The sequence below is a fragment of the Podarcis gaigeae genome (assembly GCF_964106915.1).
Source record: "Podarcis gaigeae genome assembly, chromosome: 13".
NCBI classification, from domain to species: domain Eukaryota; kingdom Metazoa; phylum Chordata; class Lepidosauria; order Squamata; family Lacertidae; genus Podarcis; species Podarcis gaigeae.
This window is the reverse complement of record NC_139689.1, coordinates 984177-1003549: the sequence shown is the minus strand read 5'-3', so window position 1 is coordinate 1003549 and position 19373 is coordinate 984177. Positions and strand designations below refer to the sequence as shown.

Here is a 19373-nt window from a genome sequence, read left to right as displayed (position 1 = left end):
GTTCGTATCAGTCAGGCTAATTTTGATGAAGTTGAAGAGCAAGCGACATTTACTCTATCGGATGCAGAATACAAAACTGTCAAAAGAAGGCAGAGAGTACGAAAAAAAAATCAAAAGAAAGCTGAGCCAAGCTTTGAAGCCTCAGACGAACTTTCTGCAAGAGGCAAGTTTAGGGTAAATCCATTTATCCCTGTCATGGATGCTCTTGTGTCCAACCGAGACAGACGTGCAACGGTGTGGAGGAGGGAAGCTGGCAATTTTTCATTTTTGGTGAACCTACGAGCAACCAAGGACCGGATTCACAATGGCGTCAAGACGTTAATGCAAGAATATCCAAAGGCTGTTGACCTTAGTCTAGCCGGTGAACTTTTGCACTTCCGCCTGCAGGTCAAACAAGCTCACCTTGAGAAAGAAAATTTCAGCCACCAAGAGGTGTATCCAATAATATTCCTGGAGAAAATTCGGGTGGCGTTTCCAAATGTGGAATTGACATATTGTTCCCGTGTGCTGGTGACAGCCTGTTTTGTAGCAGACTAAAAAAGGATTTAAAAAAAATGATCTGCGGCCTCAAGATCAGTTTTCTGATCTAAGCCTTCTCTGCATAGAAAATGATAAACTGAATTTAATGAAATAATTGATACGTCTGCATTCAAAAGAGCTCGAAAGAACTTTGAATATAGTGTAGGATTATAATATAGCTGTGATTCCCCTATGAATGTTCTGTGTGGGTGTCTTTATTAATTCCATGCTTTTATATACTTATTAAAGGTTGCATATTTATAAACAATCTTTTTATCCACGCTAAAATCTGCTTTCACTGAGTAGATAAAGAAGAGGACGAGGTCCCGCTCAGGGGCTTCCCGGAAGAGGCACCTGCTCGCGGACCGTGGGGGGAACAGGAGAGGGGAGAGGGAACGTGGATGCGTAGAGAGAACAGACTCTGAAGGAGAGCAAGTCTCGAGGTGGAGAGGGAAGGGACCCCCAGGGGCCATCTAGTCCAACCCCTGCCGTGTGACAGTGGCCGGGAAGGGAGGAAGGGAGGAAGGGAGGAAGGGAGGAAGGAAGGAAGGAAGGAAGGAAGGAAGGAAAGAAGGTAAAGGAAGGGAGGGAGGGAGGGAGGGAGGGAGGGAGGGAGGAAAGGAGAGAAGGAAGGAAGGAAGGAAGGAAGGAAGGAAGGAAGGAAGGAAGGAAGGAAGGAAAGGAAGGGAAGAAGGTAAAGGAAGGAAGGGAGGGAGGGAGGAAGGAAGGAAGGAAAGGAGAGAAGGAAGGAAAGAAAAAAAGGAAGGAAGGAAGGAAGGAAGGAAGGAAGGAAGGAAGGAAGGAAGGAAGGAAGGAAGGGAGAGCACAAGGCCGGCACGTCAAAGGGCCAAAGTCATCGAGCGAGGAAAGAAGAGCAGGAAAAAAAGAGAGGAAATAAGAGCCCGTAGAAGAATGAGAGGAATAAGAGGTGGAATCAGGCTCAAGTAGACGAGGAAAGGCAGAAGCGGAGGGCAGAGGAGTGGAAGAGGAAGCAGAAAGGAGGTCTAGGAATCCCCCTTCACCCGGGGGTCCCGTGTGGGGCTGGCTGGAGAAGGGGCACCTCCATGCTGCCCCACTTGCGATCGCTGGGGTAGTCGGGAAAGGGGCGCCCTTGGGGGCTGGTCTGGAAGCGCTTCCGGATGATGCCTTTGGCCAACGCACCGCGCCAGTTCTGGCCTGGCCCAGAGGCAGCGCAGGTCCTGGATGGGAGGCTGCGCGTGTAGAAACGCGCGCATGTGTGAACCTGCCCGTCACCTGGGAGGGCGCTGGGCTCCTTTCGGATCTGCGGGTTTCGAGTCCTGCACCTCCCCCGAGTTTGTCTAAGACTAACGGTTTGAAAAAAAGAATTTATTCAATTTGTATAGCGCCCTCCCTCCGCAGATCTCCGGGCGGTTTACAACAGAAGAATGCAAGATAAAAAACCCACACAAAATACAAGACCCACCCCTTCAAAACCTCCCCCGCCCCATTTAAGAGGGATGTCAAAGGCTTGGATGAAGGGGAACTTTTCCGCCTGGCGCCTAAAGGTTGTACAACGAACCTCACTTTTAATTTAAAAGAAAAAGCAGAGGCGATAAAAAAATCCGCACCCAGACGGGACAGGGAACAGAGTGAGTTTTCAGCGGCAGGGTCTGAGGGGTCTCCCCGTCCCCCTCCCTCCTCGCACCGGCTTAGAAGCTTCTGACTACGACGCCCTCGCTGGGTGGGCAGTCCAAAGCGGCCTCTCCCGCCTGCATTGCAGCGGGATGGTCTGGATGACCCCTGGGGGTCCCTTGCCACTCTGCAGTCCCGCGATTCCTTCGCGGCTGGTGAGCCTATTGCTGTTTGGGGGACTCCTCTCTTGCGCGACCTGCCAGGTGCGCTCTGGAGGGGGGGGGGCTCATAACAGGGGGTCTTCTGTCTCCGGCGCTAACTCGGGTGGGGTGGGGGCGCCGTCCTTCCAGCCAAGCCTGCGCGGGAGCCTGGCGGGGGAGGGGGGTCGCGAGCACCGGCTCCTTTCTGGGTCCTCCCCCGCCCTGCGCCCTTGTCCCCAAATGCCCTCTCTCCCCCCCATTCTCCTCCTCCATCCTCGTCTCTGACGTCGGGAGAGAGCCCCCCCCCCACCGCGCAGGAGGGATGAACCCCCCGCCGCCCCGGAGGCCAGGAGGGGGCGGGGCTTCCCGGCGGTGGGCGGGGCTTCTCTCCATCTTTATAGGGGGAGGCGGAGGAGGGCTCTCCGCGCGCAGCCCGGGCGAAAAGGGACCGAGGAAGAAGAGGAGGAGGAGGAAGACCCACCGACCCAGCCTCGGTTCCCGGCCTCCGCCCGGCTCTGCTTCTCTCCTTGCGCGCAGCAGGTACTGCGGATTGGGGGGGGGCGCAGCTCACCCCCACCAGCCCAGAATCTCCGCGTCCTTTTTCATTCCGGAAGGGGGAATGAGTTTCTAAAGGGACACCCATTTTACGGAGATCGGTCTCAGGGAATATTTGCGGGAAGGTGCGCGAAGGGGAGAATAGATGGGAGGGGGCCTGGGAGCCGCCCTGATCTTTGAGAGGGAGGGGGGCTGACCGAGGACTTCCTTGCACATTTCTCTCCCCCACCCCCAGTCTTGCAGAACCCTCCCCGCATTGTCTTCTTCCCGGCTGCCGATGGGAGCCCCCCCCCCCCCCCGTCGAAGTGAGCGACGATCCCATCACTTCCCCACTGCAAAATCTCTTGGGGAGCCGCTCCTGGCTATGCCCCCCCCCGTCCCTCTTCTGCCAATTAATGCCCCTCCCGGGAATGGTCCGAGATAAGAGGGGGTCCATTTCCGGCCACCGCCTCCCAGCTCCTCAGAGAGAAGCCCCTCCCAGCAGGGGGCCTGTGGCTTTGCCTGGGGAGGGGGCCTGTGCTTCGTCCTGTGGGGGGTGGGGGGAGGCGGCGAATAGCCAGAGATGCTTGGCGGCGGCGTGGATCCCCATTGAATTCTCAGGTGCCCCCCTCCCGCTCCGCTTTCTCTCCCCCCCCCCGCCCCACTTCCAGGGGAGGGGTGGTGTTACATTTCCTTTCTTCGTGCCTGCTATTTATAGGGCTGGGCATGTGACTTGGGAAGGGGGGGCGTCATCGGCACAGATGGAGCCCTGAGGGGGGGCGAGGGAGGGAGAGATGGGAGATGGAGGGAGGGCGGCCAGGAAAGATGAAGGAGGAGGAGCAGGGCCTCATTGCTACCCCCACCCTGCCTCTCCCCCCCCCCCTCCACGTCAGATCTTTGGGGGTGGGAGGGCAATCAGGATCTCTCTGCGTTGCTGCAAAGCTCCTTGCTCCCTCCCCGCGCCCCCCCCCCCGCGCCCCCCCCTCCAGCACCATCTGCTTTATATGGAACTGGTTCAATGCTGGGGAATCGGGGGCGGGGGCGGAGTCTGGTGAGGTGATCGTTTTAATTGGCCCCCCTGGTTAATTTCCATTCCCGTCAGTCTTGGCAGTTCCTGATTAATCCCCGTGAAGATCGATGGGGATTGATTGTGGGGGGTTGGGGAGCGCGGCGCCAGAGGTCACGCCAAGGGTATGGGGGGCGCAGCTTCCCCTCTCCCCCCCCTCCGTACAGGTGGAGGGGCTGCCTCTCCCCCCACGTCTTCCCCACACATATCTCTGCCCCATCGCAGCGTAACCCCACAGGGTCACCCGCTGGCCATGGCGCACAAAAGGCGGCAGCTCCTCTTCACAGATAAACTGCGGAACTCCCTCCGGCAGGAAAAGAGGACCCGGCCAATTCAGGGAAGAGGCGGCGTGTCTTCTGCTTCTCCCTCTGTTGCCGGAATCAGATAACGCAGCGAAGTCTCTGCGCCAGGGCAGTTTCTAGGAATCGCAAGGCGGTGGGGGGAGAGCGCGGGTCGTTGGCCGTCCTGAGGACAGGGTGCCTTTGGCCAGTCCAGCTGCAAAGCAATATTTATTTGTTCATGGGAAGCAAATCTCCTAGACGCCTTTTGAGGACAGAGTGCCACAAAGTGGGTCTATAGCTGTGTGCGCACGCATACAATCAAAGTGGGGCGTGTGGGGTGTTAGGCCAGAGGAACATCATTCTGGGGGTAGTTTGTCCACCTTCGGTCCATGAGACCAAGACGGGGTCCAGCGGTCAAGAAGGCGGTTTCTGGATCTGCTGTAGAGGGAAGTGAGGGGCAGGTGGGGCTGACCCACCTGGGAAGGGAGAAGGAAAACGCTGATCCTCAACCTCCGCTGCCTTGTGGGATATCTTCGGGAGAAGAAACGACTCGGGAGTAAACCCTACACAAATCCACAGTGATGGTTGGAATGTTCCTTGTTTGCCTCCTAGCAGCTCCTGCTGCTTCCCTTTGGACCACACCAGTGAGGCTGAGAGGGGGGTCTTGTCATCTGGGGCAGCCCAGGACCCCCAGATGCACGACACACGTTTTGCCTCAGAGAGGTCATTTCGGTACTTCACCCCTGGAGGCAAACTCCATTGTCTCTCGAGACAGACGGGTGCCAGCTGTCAACAACGATCAAAATCCAAGCCCCAGTGTTGTGCCACTGAGGAGGGGGTGACGGCTCAGGCCAGGCCAGGGTCATCAGCAGAGGGGAGATCTCTGTGTGGGTTCAGGACCACCAGCAGAGGGCAAACAGCCAGGTTGCCCTCAGAAGATTCTGCAGAGAGACTGGCTGAGTTTCATAAGAGGCCTGGATATTCATTGACTGTCTCCTGGCAATTGAAAGGCCAGGTCCACCTTTGGCAGCCGTTGCCTCCTTAGGGGCGAAGGGGTTCCTAGTTGTGGAGATGCCACTCTCAGCGCTCTCTCGATCCCAAAGCAGCCCTCAGGGTTTGGCAATGGAGGTGTCCCCGTGGGGCTCAGGGGAGAAGAGGTAGACAGGCTCCTCCTCAGGAACTGAATTGGTTTGCTTAGCTTATTATTAGTCACTGTGGGGCCATCGCTGAGAAGGCCCTGCTGTGCGGCTGGCCTGTTCGCTGAATCTCCTTCACTGGCGGGGGCACTTAAGCAGGCCTGTGATGCAGCTCTCTGGGGGTGCGGTGGGGACAGGCTTGCATGGCTGCAAGTGCCCCTATAAGTAGCCCATTCCCAAAGCAGACAGCTTTGCCCCCGATGCCCAGAATTGCACAGAGGCCCCTCCTCTGTGTGCCCTTCGCAGGTGAGCAGAAATCCTTCCTTCTTGCCATGTGTCACATGATTCCTTCCAAGGCCAAGACCTGGCAATGAACACGGTTCTTTGGCTGGTGGTGTTGGAGTTGAGAGGATGGGGCGGGGGGGGGGAAGAATCTGAGATCTCCCTCACGTGAAGCCCCTCCTGCCGCGGGAGCAAACGGATCCCTCTGACCCACCTGCAGGGAGATGGAAAATATCGGTCTTTCGTGTGTTTCCGCCTGGTTTTATATTCCAGGCCTTGTTTCTCCCGAGGCCTCTTTCGTCTCCCGGCTGAAGAGGCCTCCAGTTCCACAGCATGGAATATTCATGATCAGTTGCTGAGGAAACGCGATCCTGGCGTCTCAGGTGCGAGTCCTTACCTGGGTCAAGGGCTTCCGGAGCTCAGGTCCTGCAAGCCAAGGCTGAGCTTGGGTTTCCAGTATCCCTTGTGGTCATGGGGTGTGTGTCTGTCCTTGCCACAACCCCACAAAATCAGCCACTCTTCTGCTTGCTGAGGTCCTGGTGTCTTCCTCCTTGACCTCTTCACTCACCCCCCCCCCTGCCAGCCCCAGAGGTCACAATTTGAGGAGAGAGCAAAGCTGCAGTTCCTATTAGAATGACGAATTGTAAAGCTGGAAGGGTCTGTGACAGGTGCCCCCTTCAAACCTCTGCTTCCAAACCTCCAAGGAAGGAGAGTCCATCATCTTCTGAGGGAGTTCCTTCGACAGTCGGACGGTTCTTACCATCAGAAAGTTCTTCCTGATGTTTAGTTGGAATCTCCCTTCTTATAGTTTGAACCCCTTGGTTCGGGGGTTCCTGAAGCAGCAGGAGACAAGCTTGCTCCACCTTCCACAAGAAAGTCCTTCAGATGTTTGAGGATGGCTCTCATATCATCTCTTAGTCTTCTCTTCTCCAGCCTAAACAGATCCAACTCCCTCAACCGTTCCTCTTCAGGCGTGGGATATTCTCTGGCAGAGAGAGGATGGTGTCCGTCAGTAAGGAAAGCCATAGTGCTGCTCTCTTCTGCCTCGGTCAGACTCCACCTGGAGTCTTGTGTCCGGTCCTGGGCACCCCAATTGAAGGATGTTGACAAGCTGGAAGGAGCGCAGAAAAGGGCAAGCAAGATGATGGAAGGTCTGGAAACCAAGCTTTCTGAGGAACGGTTGAAGGAGCTGAGGATGTTTAACTTGGAGAAGAGAAGACGGGAGAGTGTGGGATGTGAAACACAAGAGCAGTCAAGTACAACGTTTTTAGAGTGAACGTGTTTACACATGGGGAGGAACGTTTGTCCAGCCAGCAGGTAAACTTCCTGTTTCCTTCTGGGCTGGGACAGACTTCCTCTGCATGTGACTAGAGGTGGGCATGGCCTCACCTGTGCAGGTAATGACAAAAGCACAGGGCAGCCATACATGTATCCAAGAAGCAATATCTGCTTAGCCAAAGATGCCCTTTGGGCTTCCAGCCAAGAGAGGTCAAAGGGACTGTCTTCTTATGAGATAGTTTCCAGGTGCATGTTACTTTTCTAAGCTAAGTCTGCCTTTTGGGATCCGATTGTGAACAGAATGATGTGTGAGTAAACCTTTTTATACTTTTATAGAAGACTGTGTTGTGTCTTATCTTTTATGAGGGAATAAGGGGGAAATACCAGAACAGTTATTATACAGGCTTCAGCAAGCCTGAGCAAACGCATCCGCTGTGAGTTTAAAAAGGGGAATGTTACTCTGCTAAATTGTGAACTTGTTTACACAAGTTGGAAAGGCTATAATCAGTCAGTATATCCCTGAACATTCCCTGCATCCCTGAACATTCCCACAGAGAGGTCATCTGAAGGGATGGCACATGGGAAAAGGAGCCAGCTTGCTTTCTCCTGCTCTGGACTGTAGGATTCAAACCCACGGCTTCAATGTTACAGGAAAGGCGATTCTGACTCAACATCTGGAAGAACTTGGAAGACATTAAGAGCCGTTTTGACAGTGGAACGGTCTCCCTTGGAAGGTGGTGAATGCTCCTTCCTTGGAGGTTTTTAAGCAGAGGTTGGAGGGCCACCTGGGAGGGATTCTTTGGTGAAGGCAGACTGAATCGAAATCCCCCCTCATTGTCCTGATTTTGTCTCCAAAGCGCCTGGGTTGAGGCCAGAGGCTGCCAGAGCCAGGAGCAGCATCACCACCAGTACCACCAGTACCACCAGTTCCCCACCAGTGAGAGCGTCCCTGGGAGCAGATCAGCCAAGTAACAACGACCCGTAAAGCAGAGGTTTCCTTTGTTTTTGTTTCTGTCTGGTGTCGAACTTTTCACAAGTGCCTGTAGCGGCGGTGGGAACAGGGGGTTCAAGGCACAGCGGCTGACTCTGGGGGGGGGCGGGGGGGCAGTTCTGGATTTTGGGGGAGGGACAGCGAGCAGCACTAGGGCCACATCAATGGGGCTTTTTTCTTCGAGAGTCAGGATTGTAACTTGCTGTGCCTTGAAGAAGAGACTCCCCTGTGGGGGGGGGGGTTTCCTCCTGACTGCATGTTTTGCTTCCTAGTAACATACCTGGGGGGGGGGGTAAACTGTCTAGTTGTAAGCCCCTTCTGGGAAAAGGGAAGCCTGGGGGCACCCCGCTTTCTTAATGCACAACATGGAATGGAACCGTCCCCCGACAGTTATCGTGGATTTGGCCCACTGGGCACCTTCATTTTTAGGTGCCAGTAGCAAAATGGGTGGTTTGCTAAGACTTAGGTACTGTCTGGAATAAGTGGGGTGGGGGACCCTTGCCTAAGTGCAGGAGCTCCAACTTGGCCCCCAGGTTATGGGGGTCATGATGTCATATGCCCCACAGCCTCGGAACCCGGCTTCGGGTGGCACCAAAGTTTTGTGGGTGCCCTATAATTGGCACCCCCTTCTTTGATGGGGGGCTGGAGGGTTCTGAAGGCATTTTTCAATTTCTCTTAAGTTCCCACGCTTGGCAAATGTGGGGTGGGGTTGGGGGAGCAAGTTCCTAAGCTGCAGCTGACAATGCACCTACTTCTGAGTAAACCCACTGGAGTTAAGAAAGGGGCTCGAGCTGTGGCTGGGACACGATAGGAAAGGAGATGTTTGCTTCCTTGACTTAATACTGCTTCCACCGGAAAATTGGGGTGCAGACCAGGCTAGTCCTTTCCTGGATGAGAAAAGGGTCCCCCGATTTTTCCCCCGTGGATAGATGCTCATTTTGTGGTGGAACAAGGGCTGGGGCCATTGCTGCAACTCCCAAAACAAGGGGAAGGCTGCCTAAATTGACAAGCTGGGCCTTTTCTCCTTCCCACACCAACTTCGGACAGTCCGAAAACTCACTCTGCCCACCCACCTCTGGGCTCTGCAGCCTTCGCCCCCTTTCAGATAACACAAAACCCTTCAGAATATGACATTCCCACTCCCTGGGGTCTGGCTGCAGTTACAGCTGCCCACTTAAGCTGAAATCTTATGGCCCCCACCTGCCCCCTCCCGCCAGCCGGTGTGTGAGGACGTCAGAAGATTCAGGGCGGGGAAAAGGTTCACGCAGCACGTAGCCGAACTATATTTCGGCATAGCTGACAAGCCAACGGAAGAGAAAGTGCTATCATTTAGAACTTGTGGCTCCCAGGACATTTCCGAGCACAATTCAAAGGGTTGGTGCTGACCTTGAAAGCCCTAAATGGCCCCAAAGGCCCAGTAGACCTGAAGGAGCGTCTCCACCCCCATCGTTCTGCCCAGATGCTGAGGTCCAGCTCCGAGGGCTTTTGGCGGTTCCCTCCCTGCGAGAAGTGAGGTTACAGGGAACCAGGCAGAGGGCCTTCTCGGTGGTGGCGCCCGCCCTGTGGAACGCCCTCCCACCAGATGTCAAAGAGAACAACAACTACCAGACTTTTAGAAGACATCTGAAGGCAGCCCTGTTCAGGGAAGCTTTTAATATTTAATAGGTTATTGTATTTTAGTGTTTTGTTGGAAGCCGCCCAGAGTGGCTGGGGAAACCCAGCCAGATGGGAGGGGTATAAATAATAAATTATTATTATTATTATTATTATTATTGTGGACTTCCAATGTTGGAGGATTCAGGACTCAGAAAAGCAAGCCCTTCTCCACGCAACTGCGGAACTCCCTGCCACAAGAGGCAATGGACGCCACCAACTTGGGTGGCTGCAACAGAGGAGGAGGCGAATTTACAGAGGAAGAGAGGGTTGTTTCCTGTCTCCAAAGTTGGAGGCGGTAAATGCTTCCGAATACCAGTGGCTGAAAACCACATGTGGGGGGGGGCAGGCGGAGAGTGCGGCTCTTGCACTCGGGTCCTGGCTCGGGGGCTTCCCAGTTGAGGCACCGAGTTGTCCCCTGTGAGGGCAGGGCGCTGGACTAGATGCGCCGCTTTGGGCCTCATCCAGCAGGTTGTGCTGACATTCTTCTGAAGGTACCCTTCCCCGCCTCTCCCTGAGGGTGGGAAGCTTGCAGGGACACAGAGAGGCTAGTTCTGCACTGGTTAGATCAGGAGAGCGGCCCCAGGTTATGGGGGGGCCTCCATGTGGGACGCAGGCTCAGCACACCTGATTTGGGGAGGGTTTTCTGCTGTGACACTTCAGGTAAAATGGACCTTGTTGCCCTGGTGCTGCTTCCAGGGGTTACCTGGATTTTTCACCTGACGGGACAATTGGCTGGGAGAATTTGTGGGGAGGGTGAGAAGGACCAGGAAGAGCACGTCTCCATATCCCAGCTGAGTCCTGTTCACACGGTTTGAATCTTGTTATTCTGCACAGAGTTGGGAAATCAGAAACGCCCTGTCTCTGTGATGCCCCTTCTTAGTTTCCCCAGTAATCCCAGTTTCTGGAGTGGGTGGGTGTCAATGGATGAACATTATACCTCCGTGAAGAGACCTTACCTTTGCTGACCTCACCTTTCGGAAAAACACACTTTCCCCCCCTTTCCTTTTCCTTTTCTTTTTTGCCTTTGAAATGATTGTTTTTCCTGCAAACACGATTTGGATGAAGAGGCAACAGCGAAGGGTTTGGCTTTGACACACTGGCAATAAGGAACAAAGGCAGTCCATAATAAGACGTCTGCTTGTTTGTATTTTGTATGCGCCCTAAAAAACATTCTGGTCCGGAATGGCATCTTAAGGTGTGGCTCTGTGGAGAGGGAAAAATGTGTCTCAAAACAACCAGGTAGAAAGAAGAGCAGAGCCACAGAGAAAACAAGATTTTTGGGGGTGGGTGGGGAGGAAACATACTCTAGAAGCTAACCCTCCCCAGCACCTCCAAAAGCCCTGTGCACAAGGAATATTTTTGCAGTGTGTGTGTCTGTGTGTGTGTGAGTGGGAGACAGACAGACAGACAGACAGACAGACAGACTGACTGACCAACCCCAGGCAGTGGTGTGCAGAAGCTCAGAGCCTGGAATGGGTGCAGTGCTAAACATGGCCTGCCCCACATTCCCCCCTGCTTGATCTCCCAAGAGGACAGATTCAGGACGGATACCAGGAAGATTCCTCACACAGGACTATTTAGACTGTGGAACTCCCTCCCACAAGAGCCACCAACTTGGAAAGAGGATCAGAAAAATTCACGGAGGAGGAGAATAAGCCCATCATGAGCTCCTGGCCTCAACAATCTCCTTCCACAGTCAGAGGCAGCAAATGCCAGTCTCTGGAGAGGGGCGAGCTCAGCTCTCGCACTCGGACCCTGCTTGTGGGTTTCACATAACAGGCACCCGAAAGAACAGGAGGCTGGACAATTCCTGCCTTGCAGGGGGTTGTGCTAGATGACCCTCGGGGTCCCTTTTGACTCTCCAATTATAGATGGGCCGTTAGCCTCATCTGGCAGGGCTCTTAGGATCACAGAACTGTCCCCTTTTGGATTTGGGACCTGTGGGTTGCGGTGGGCAGGGGCCACGTCTCCCCCTCCCTCCCCAGGCAGCAAAGCGCCTGGAGTGCCCCCCCCTTCCCTGCCCTTCTGTGTCTGTCTAACCGGCTTGTTTTCAGAGGCCCCTGGCGCTTGGGGAACCCCGGCCAGCGCAGAGACCCCCCCCAGGGTGGTTTTCATGGAGGTTTATCTCCCTGCAGCCGCACAAGTCTGTAGCCTCGCGTGTAGACATGAAGCTGGAGAGCCCCAGCGCCGACTCGCAGCTGGAGTTTGTGGTGGCCACCGAGAAGGAGTTTGAGGAGATCCTGGCTATGTCGAAGGGCATCTACGGGGGGCTGGACTACCTCCCCAGCCGCTACCATGCCTGGATCCGGGAGCCCAACCGCACCGTCGTGCTGGCCAAGAAGAACGGAGCTGTGGTGAGAGCGGTGGGGGGGCCGGGCCGGCCAGATGCATCCTCTCCCCCCTCCCAGGGCCCCCAGAGCAGTCCCTGGGAGGCTGGGGGGAGAGGACCTCTGCCACCTGGGGGGCTGAAATGGACGGGGGGGGTCGTCTTGGTGGGTGCTGCTATGGAGCAACTCGGACTAAGTCGTTGCCTGCCAGGATCCTTGCACTGCAGCGGGTTGGGCTGGATGACCACATGGGGTCCCTTGCAACTCTTGTGGTTCTAGCCTTACCGTTGTTGTTTTCCTGCAAGGGAATAGGAATGGCAGGATGCAGAAGCAAAAGCCCTCAGAGCCTGCAAATGAAATTTAGCTGCAGCTCCTGCGTTGCAGGGAGGGTTGAGCTACATGACCTTTGGGGGTCCCTTCCAATTCTACAGTTCCCACGATTCGTGGCAGGTTATTTAAGGAGAGGCCAGGTGCTTCAGCTGTGATTCCTGCGCTGCCAGGGTTGGGCTGGATGACCTTTAGGGGTCCCTCTCAACTCTGCGATTCTGCAAAAAAAAAAAAAAAAGGAAAAAGGTGATCTATAACCACAAAACCACCATGGAGGCGATTCAAATGATATAGTATCTCTCGCAGGCTAGGGATCAATAGGAAAAGAGCCATTGCGCAACCACATTTGAAATGATAGGTGTGCCGTTCTGGTCGCCTCACCCCGAAATGGATATGGCAGAGTTGGGGAAAGAAGAGAGCAGCCAAAGCGATGGAGGAAGATGAGCGACTCCCCTGTAGGGGGAAGGTTGCTGCGTTGGGGACTTTAGAGAGCAGGTGAGGGAGTTTGCGAAATTATGCAGGGCGAGGAGAAAGTGGAGCGGAAAAGGCTTTCCTCCCTCTCTCCCAACGCAGGATCTCGGGATCACCCAGGGGATCTGGTGCTGGCGATTCAGGGCGGAGAGAAGGAAGCCGTTTTTCATACAGGGCACAGATAAACTATGGCTGCCAACTTGGATGGCTTTAAAAGAGGACTGGAGAAATCCATGCCTAGGCGTCTGGATCCCAGCTGCTGGAATCTGCCAGAGGGCATTCGGATCCTGTGTTCGAATCCTGCTTGTGGGTTTGCCTTTGCGGCACCTGTTTGGCCCCCGGATGCTGGACTAGTTGGGCCCCCACTGGCCTGATCCAGCATCCTCAGGGGTCTCCTGGCCTCCTTACACTTAGGGGAGGCAAACTGGATTTCCACGGCCCCGATCCAGGCAGATCTTCCGAGGAGAGGGAAGCGGTTCCTCCTGCGATCTTCCGTGCCTTTTGCTCCATAGCAGGGTCCTGAGCAGCCCGAGACCTCCTGGTGCCCCCTCCCACTTCTGTACCCCTGGTGCCAGCTTCAGGGGGGGGCAGAGAAAAGGGGTCCTTTGTGACCCACCCCCCAGATCGCACTCTTCACACATGTTGGGTTTGGGGTGGGGAAATTGGGGAGCCTGGAGCTTATGGGTAAGTCTGTCGCACACGCGTGTGTAACGTCGGCACCGCAACTGGACGTGGCTTTCGCACTCGCCCCCTCCTTGTCCGGGGGGGGGTGTTTCCAGGAAAAGGGGGGGGGAGCAGCTGAGAAATGGAGCCAAACTCCATTCAAAATCTGCCGCCAGCCGATTCTGCCAATTTAAGTGGGAGCCTAAATCCTACAGGATGGATGCGATTGGACCCCCCCCCCTAGCCTTAATTGCATTTGGTAAGGACAGTGTGTGTGTGTGGGGAGCACCCCCCCCAAATTATGGGATGTTTCCCAAAATCTGCAAATCTCAAACACATATGGGTCAGCCTGCATGAAATCTTAGTCTGGACTGTTTGGGGGAGAACTGTAGGCTTATAGCCTTTCTCTCTGTGGGCCGTTAGATGGTCCAATTATTATTATTATTATTATTATTATTATTATTATTATGTCCTGAGGATGCTGTATGCCTCCAAGGCAAGGGTTGGGCATTAAAGCTCTCACTTGCTGGGGTCACCTGCGGATGGAAAGAGGTTGGCACGCCTTCCATCGCCCCTCCCTCGGCCCAAACCCACAAGCCCGCTTAACAGTGACTCCTGGGCTGGGCTAGATGACCTTTGGGGGACCCTTCCTGACTGCAATTCCTCCAGTTCTGGTGCCTGGGCGTTCCTCACCTCTTTCTCTCTCTCTTTCTCTCTCTCTCTCTCTCCCGTCTACTGATGATTTAATGGGATTCTGTTTCCAGCTTCATTCTGGACTTTTCCTTTCTGTCTCTCTCTCTCTCTCTCTCTCTCTGCTTCCCTATCTCTTTCTCTTCTTTCTCTCTGTTTTTTAAAAATAATTATAATAAAAAGAAAAAAAAAGCAATGGATAAAAACCGAATGATTTTCGCTGGATTTTATTCACGTAGGTGTGTGGGGGATCAGGCCCCCCGTCCAGGAAGGTGGCGGGGGCTCCCTCGGAGGAACCGTGGAGGGGCTGCTGCAGCGCGGATCCTAAATCCTTACAGTTCGGCCTCAGGACCCAAGTTTCCAAAATAAATGTCTCCCTCTTTCTGTGTCTCTGCTCTTGAGACCCCCGTAGCGTAAAGGGCCCCGTCCAATGGTACTAGTATGATCAGCTTACTCTGTGATCTTCCCTATATATAAATATATATATCTATATATATAAACCCCTCTATATGCCTGTATATTTTTGTTGTTGTTCTCTTTTCATGTAATTGCTTAAAAATGTGTGCCAACGCTTGGCATTTGAACAGCGGTCTCCCCCCACCCCAGACCTCTCTCTCTCTCTGCCTCCATCCTTGCCCAACCCCCCCTCGCCCGCCCCCACCTGCCCCCCTCCCTCACCTAACTTTGTTTAATTAACGCCACCATTTTTTTCCAATTACAGATTTTTTCAAGATTGTAGGTGACTTGGTGCAGCGCACTAAGGGTTAAACTCTCTGCTCTCTCCCCTCCCCTCCTCCTCCCTCCCCCGCCCTATATCTCCCTCTCCCCATCCCTCCCATTCCCCCCCCCCCAACCCACCAACCAGATTGGGCTCCAGTCGGTCTACATCATTGACGCCGGGGAGACGGCTTTGGTGGAGGGGCTCCGCGTGGCCCCCTGGGAGCGAGGGAAAGGGGTGGCCGGGGTCCTGCAGCGCTTCTGCTCGGAGATGGTCAAGGAGAAGCACCCCGAGGTCAAGGTGTCGCGCTTGACCCGGGACGACAAGCTGGGACCCAAAGACTTCAAGAAGTACCGCGTCATCGCCAAGCAGGTGAGGGGGCCGCCTGGACAGAGGTATGCCCTCCCGGTGCCAGAACACAGGGAGGGAGGAACTCTGCGCATGCACAGAGACGGTGGGGATCAAGCCGGGCTGGCAGGGGATCAGGGAATTGTCGGGATGTGAATAGATGCTGAGAGAGCATTAGAACCAGTGTGGTGTAGTGGTTAAGAGCGGTGGACTCGTAATCTGGTGAACCGAGTTCGCTTCCCCGCTCCTCCACCTGCAGCTGCTGGGTGACTTGAGCCAGTCCCACTTCTGTGAAGTCTCTCAGCCCCACTCACCTCACAGAGTGTTTGTTGGGGGGGAGGAAGGGAAAGGAGAATGTGAGCCGCTTTGAGACTCCTTTGCGAAGTGATAAAGCAGGATATCAAACCCAAACTCTTCTTCTTTAGTTCTTAAGAGATTATCCCTCCTTCCTTGTGAGTTCAACAGAGTGCATCCCTTTGCATTTTAGAGAGGCAACTTTTAGGTCAGGGGTCAGCAAACCTTTTCAGCAGGGGGCCGTCAGACCTTGTGGGGGGCCAGACTATATTTTGGAAAAAAATATGGATGAATTCCTATGCCCCACAAATAACCCAGTGATGCATTTTAAATAAAAGGGCACATTCTACTCACGTAAAAAACACGCTGATTCCCGGACCGTCCGCGGGCTGGATTAAGAAGGCGATTGGGCTGGATCCAGCCCCCGGGCCTTAGTTTGCCTACCCATGTTTTAGGCTTTCGGTTTAAGCGATCCTGGATTGCTTTAAGGCAGACTGGTTTTCCCTGGTATTTCCCAACTTTTCTCCCCTTAGAATAATAATCGCACACAAACAATCTTGTAAAAAGAGCATTTACAGTCGTACCTTGGTTCTCAAACGGCTTGGTACCCATCTGTTTTGGCTCCGAACACCGCAAACCTGGAAGTGAGTGTTCCGGTTTCCAAACGTTTTTTGGAAGCCGAATGTCTGACGCATCTTCCATGGCTTCCTACTGAGTGCAAGAAGCTCCTGCAGAAAATTGGAAGCCACACCTTGGTTTTTGAACATTTTCTAGGTGTTTGAACGTATTCTGTTTGAGAAGCAAGGTACGACTGTACTCTTGTTGAAGAGTAACTGATACAGCAGCTTTGTTCAGGCCGGCTTAAAATGTTTATTCAGCTTCCAAGACATCCTTCAGTCTGGCTTAAAGCGATGTCTGAGCTTTGGAGCTCAGACATGCAGATGTTCTTATATGTTGGCTTGTTGGGAAGAGTGATGGAAAAAGAGAAGAAAGAGGATATTCGCAGGCAGGTGGGAGGAGATACCTGGCTACGCCCCCCACCCTGTCAGGGCACAGAGGGGGTGTCCCTCACAGAGTCCTCTCAGCGCCCACCATGTGACTGTCTAGAAAACCTGAATTGTTGGTTTGACTGCATTGCACTGTGTCCTTTCATACTGCATCATGGTGTGGGATGCTGGTTTGACATCAACTGATAGGAAGTGCCTACAGAGGGTGGTGAATACAGCGCAAGATATTATGGGCTGTCCTGTGAATCCGCTGGATGAAATAGCAGAAGAAGGTTGCCTCAGGAGAGTGAGGAAAACCCTCAGGGATGATTCACACCCTGGCCAGCACTTTCTTGATCTCCTGCCCTCGGGCAGAATATATAGAAGCAGGATTAGTCACGCCAACAGGGTAAAGAACGGCTTCTATCCAGGGGCTGTTAGGCTGCTGAATAAAAAGATAACAACAGGGCAACTGACTTTCAGGTTTGGTGGGTGTGCAACAGTAAACAAGGGGAATTAAGACTAAGAGAGCTGAGTGGGGGGTGCTCATGTAATCTCACTGTATACAAGTTGTACAAGTGACAATAAAGTATTTCAATTTCAATATCCCACAGGAAGGGAGCCCCAGGATCATCTAGTCCAACCCCCTGCAATGCAGGAATATGCAGCTGGCCAATATGGGGTTTGAACCCACAGCCTTGGCATTATCGGCACCAGGCTCCAACCCACAGAGCTATCCTGCAGTTCTATGACTCCAGGGGCCTGTCCCAAAGTGGAGCGAGGGGTGGTGCTTTCTGAAGAGACTCAGACAGCCTTCTGGGTCCTTGAACCTGTGTCAAATAGGTTATGGGGTGCAGCTGCCGTCTGCCCCCCATCCCAAGTGGGGGACTCTGAGCTTTCAAATTTCAGTGGTGCCACAATTTGGCACCTTTCAACTTCCTTCGCAAGAGCCCTTTGTTCTGGCAGCTTCTCAGCTCAGCAACTCGCTTTGGGCAAACCAGCTGTGCCCCCTCTTCCCATGCATGTTTCAGGACTGAGGTCAGGTCCCAAGTGGGTGGGGAGACTGCAAAGAGAGAGCTGTGGGGTGGGGCTGTCTCTGTCTCAGCAGGTAGAGCTGCCTTCAGTTGGCCTCTGGTCCTGGGTTGCTTGTGGTCAGATCCTGAGAAAGAACTCTCTGATTCCATCTCAGGACCTTTCCAGGTGAGGAGAATGCCTTCAACTCCACCACCTGGTGGAACCTCTTCTCCTTCTCCTGCTCTGAATTCTTCTCCTCCTCTTCTTCCTCCCCTTCCTCTTCCTTCCTCTCTCCAGGGGATCCTGCTGGTGCGCTTCGATGCCCAAGAGCTCCTCTCCCGCCTTGACGCTGTGGTGCTGGCGCTGGCCGAGGCCGGCTTCTGCCCGGAGCCGTCCGAGCTCCTCCTGGAGAGCGAGGTCCCCGAGGTGGTCCTGCAGGAGTCCTTCCAGAGGGAGGTTCTGCCCAACCAGACCATCATCCAAGACTGGCAACCCTTCAAGGCCACCGCCGGCAACCTGGGCCTGCTGATGAAGAAGGACCTCTGCTGGGTGGTTGACCAGAAGGCCCGCCCCACCGTGGCCACCCTCAGCACCCGGCCCTTCCCCATCCCGCTGGGAGAGGACTGGTTCTACCTCAACATCGACGCCTTCGGGCGCAACCTGGCGCACGTCAAGAGCCAGCTGCTCCACCACCTGCGCCTCCAGGTGCCAGCCGCCCAGCAGGGGAAGGTCATGTGCCAGCTCTTCCTGGAGCCGGCCCTGTGGTTAGACATGGCCACCTTCTGCCAATCGGCCCTGGGCCTGGAGCTGGCCAAGGACTACACTGAACAGTACCTGCTGGAGTCCGATATCTGAGGGGTTGGGGGAGGCCAAGGGGGCAGCGGCGGGGGGCTCAGGGGTGGGGGGGAGAGGGAGGAGCGGCGGGGCCCCCTCCTCCCCTCCCTCTCCCCTCCCTCCCTCCCTCCTCCATCCCCCCACTCCCCTGCAACGCAGCACTTTCTGAGCCTTTTAACATTTTATCCTGGAAATACTTGGTTACCCCGACCCAAACCCAGTGCCCCCCCACCTCCACGTAGAGGATGAAACCCCAGTTCTCCCTTCCTTCCCTGGGCAGCAGTTAGCAATGTGGGTGGTTCCGTCCAGGGAGCTGGATGGGGCAGCAGCAGAGAAATTGGGGGTGGCGGGCCTTGCCCACCCCCCACCCCGAGCAGCAGGCACCCATGGGTGGGGGAGAGAGCAGGAGGCCTCTGCGGCTGCCTCTGTCTTGAGATAAATAATCAAACAATCCGGGTCTTAGCGCTGCAGGGGAAACCAAGAGGAGTTTGGCCTAGATTCCACCTGCTCTTTGCAGCCCTCGGCTCTGAGGATCACGAGCCGCTGAGATTCCACCTGGAACAGATCCCATCACTGCAAGCTCATCTCTAGGTCCATGAGGGCCAGAAACCTGGCTTTCTTTAAAACGGAGGCTGGGGTTCTCCCGGACGTTGTGGTGCAACAGACACTTTTAAGGGAAGCCCATATGAGGTCCTGGGGGGCAGGGACCACTAGAGAGCCACTGGCTCCTCCCAGACTTTAGTGTGTGTTTTCGGGTGGGGGGCAGCGATAGTCGCACAGCAATAGCCCCTTTCACTTGTGCAGCCCCCCTCCGCCCCTTTCCTCCCCCCCCCAGCCAGGCGCTTAGCAACAGCTGACATGGTGACGGAGGAGGCCCCCCCTTGCAACGGTTGACATGGCAGCGGCTGAGGGAGCCTAGCAACGAGGCTGACGCACGGGGCGGCGCCTGGCAACGGTTGACGTGGCGATGGAGGCCGGTGATGTGATGACTGATGGCGGAAGGCACCAAGGTCGCCGCGACCTCCCCGGTCCCTGCAGAAGAGACCTTGCGGGGCTTGGCGGACACCCCCCCCCACTGCCCCCTCCCCGTGATCTTGCCTTGCACTCCCCCAGCCCCCCACCCCTTTCCCCCTAGCGCCGCTTTCAGACTGACTAACGTGCAATA

The 19373-nt window shown here is 54.9% G+C and overlaps 1 protein-coding gene across 3 annotated transcripts; it reads left to right on the top strand.

Annotated features, from left to right (window-relative positions):
* The first annotated feature begins 2707 nt into the window (after positions 1 to 2707).
* NAT16 (N-acetyltransferase 16 (putative)) lies at positions 2708 to 18866 on the top strand. Of its 3 annotated transcripts, XM_083707058.1 has the most exons (5): positions 2708 to 2852; positions 7747 to 7881; positions 11672 to 11890; positions 14880 to 15104; positions 17672 to 18866. In XM_083707058.1, exons 3-5 carry the CDS (start codon positions 11702 to 11704, stop codon positions 18227 to 18229), a joined length of 972 nt encoding a protein of 323 aa, XP_083563184.1. In that variant the 5' UTR covers positions 2708 to 2852; positions 7747 to 7881; positions 11672 to 11701; the 3' UTR covers positions 18230 to 18866. The 3 variants fall into 3 exon arrangements, with proteins under 3 accessions (XP_083563184.1, XP_083563185.1, XP_083563186.1); XM_083707059.1 differs by lacking the exon at positions 7747 to 7881; XM_083707060.1 differs by lacking the exons at positions 2708 to 2852; positions 7747 to 7881 and adding an exon at positions 14254 to 14447 and having other exon boundaries at positions 11754 to 11890.
* The last annotated feature ends 507 nt before the right edge of the window (positions 18867 to 19373 follow it).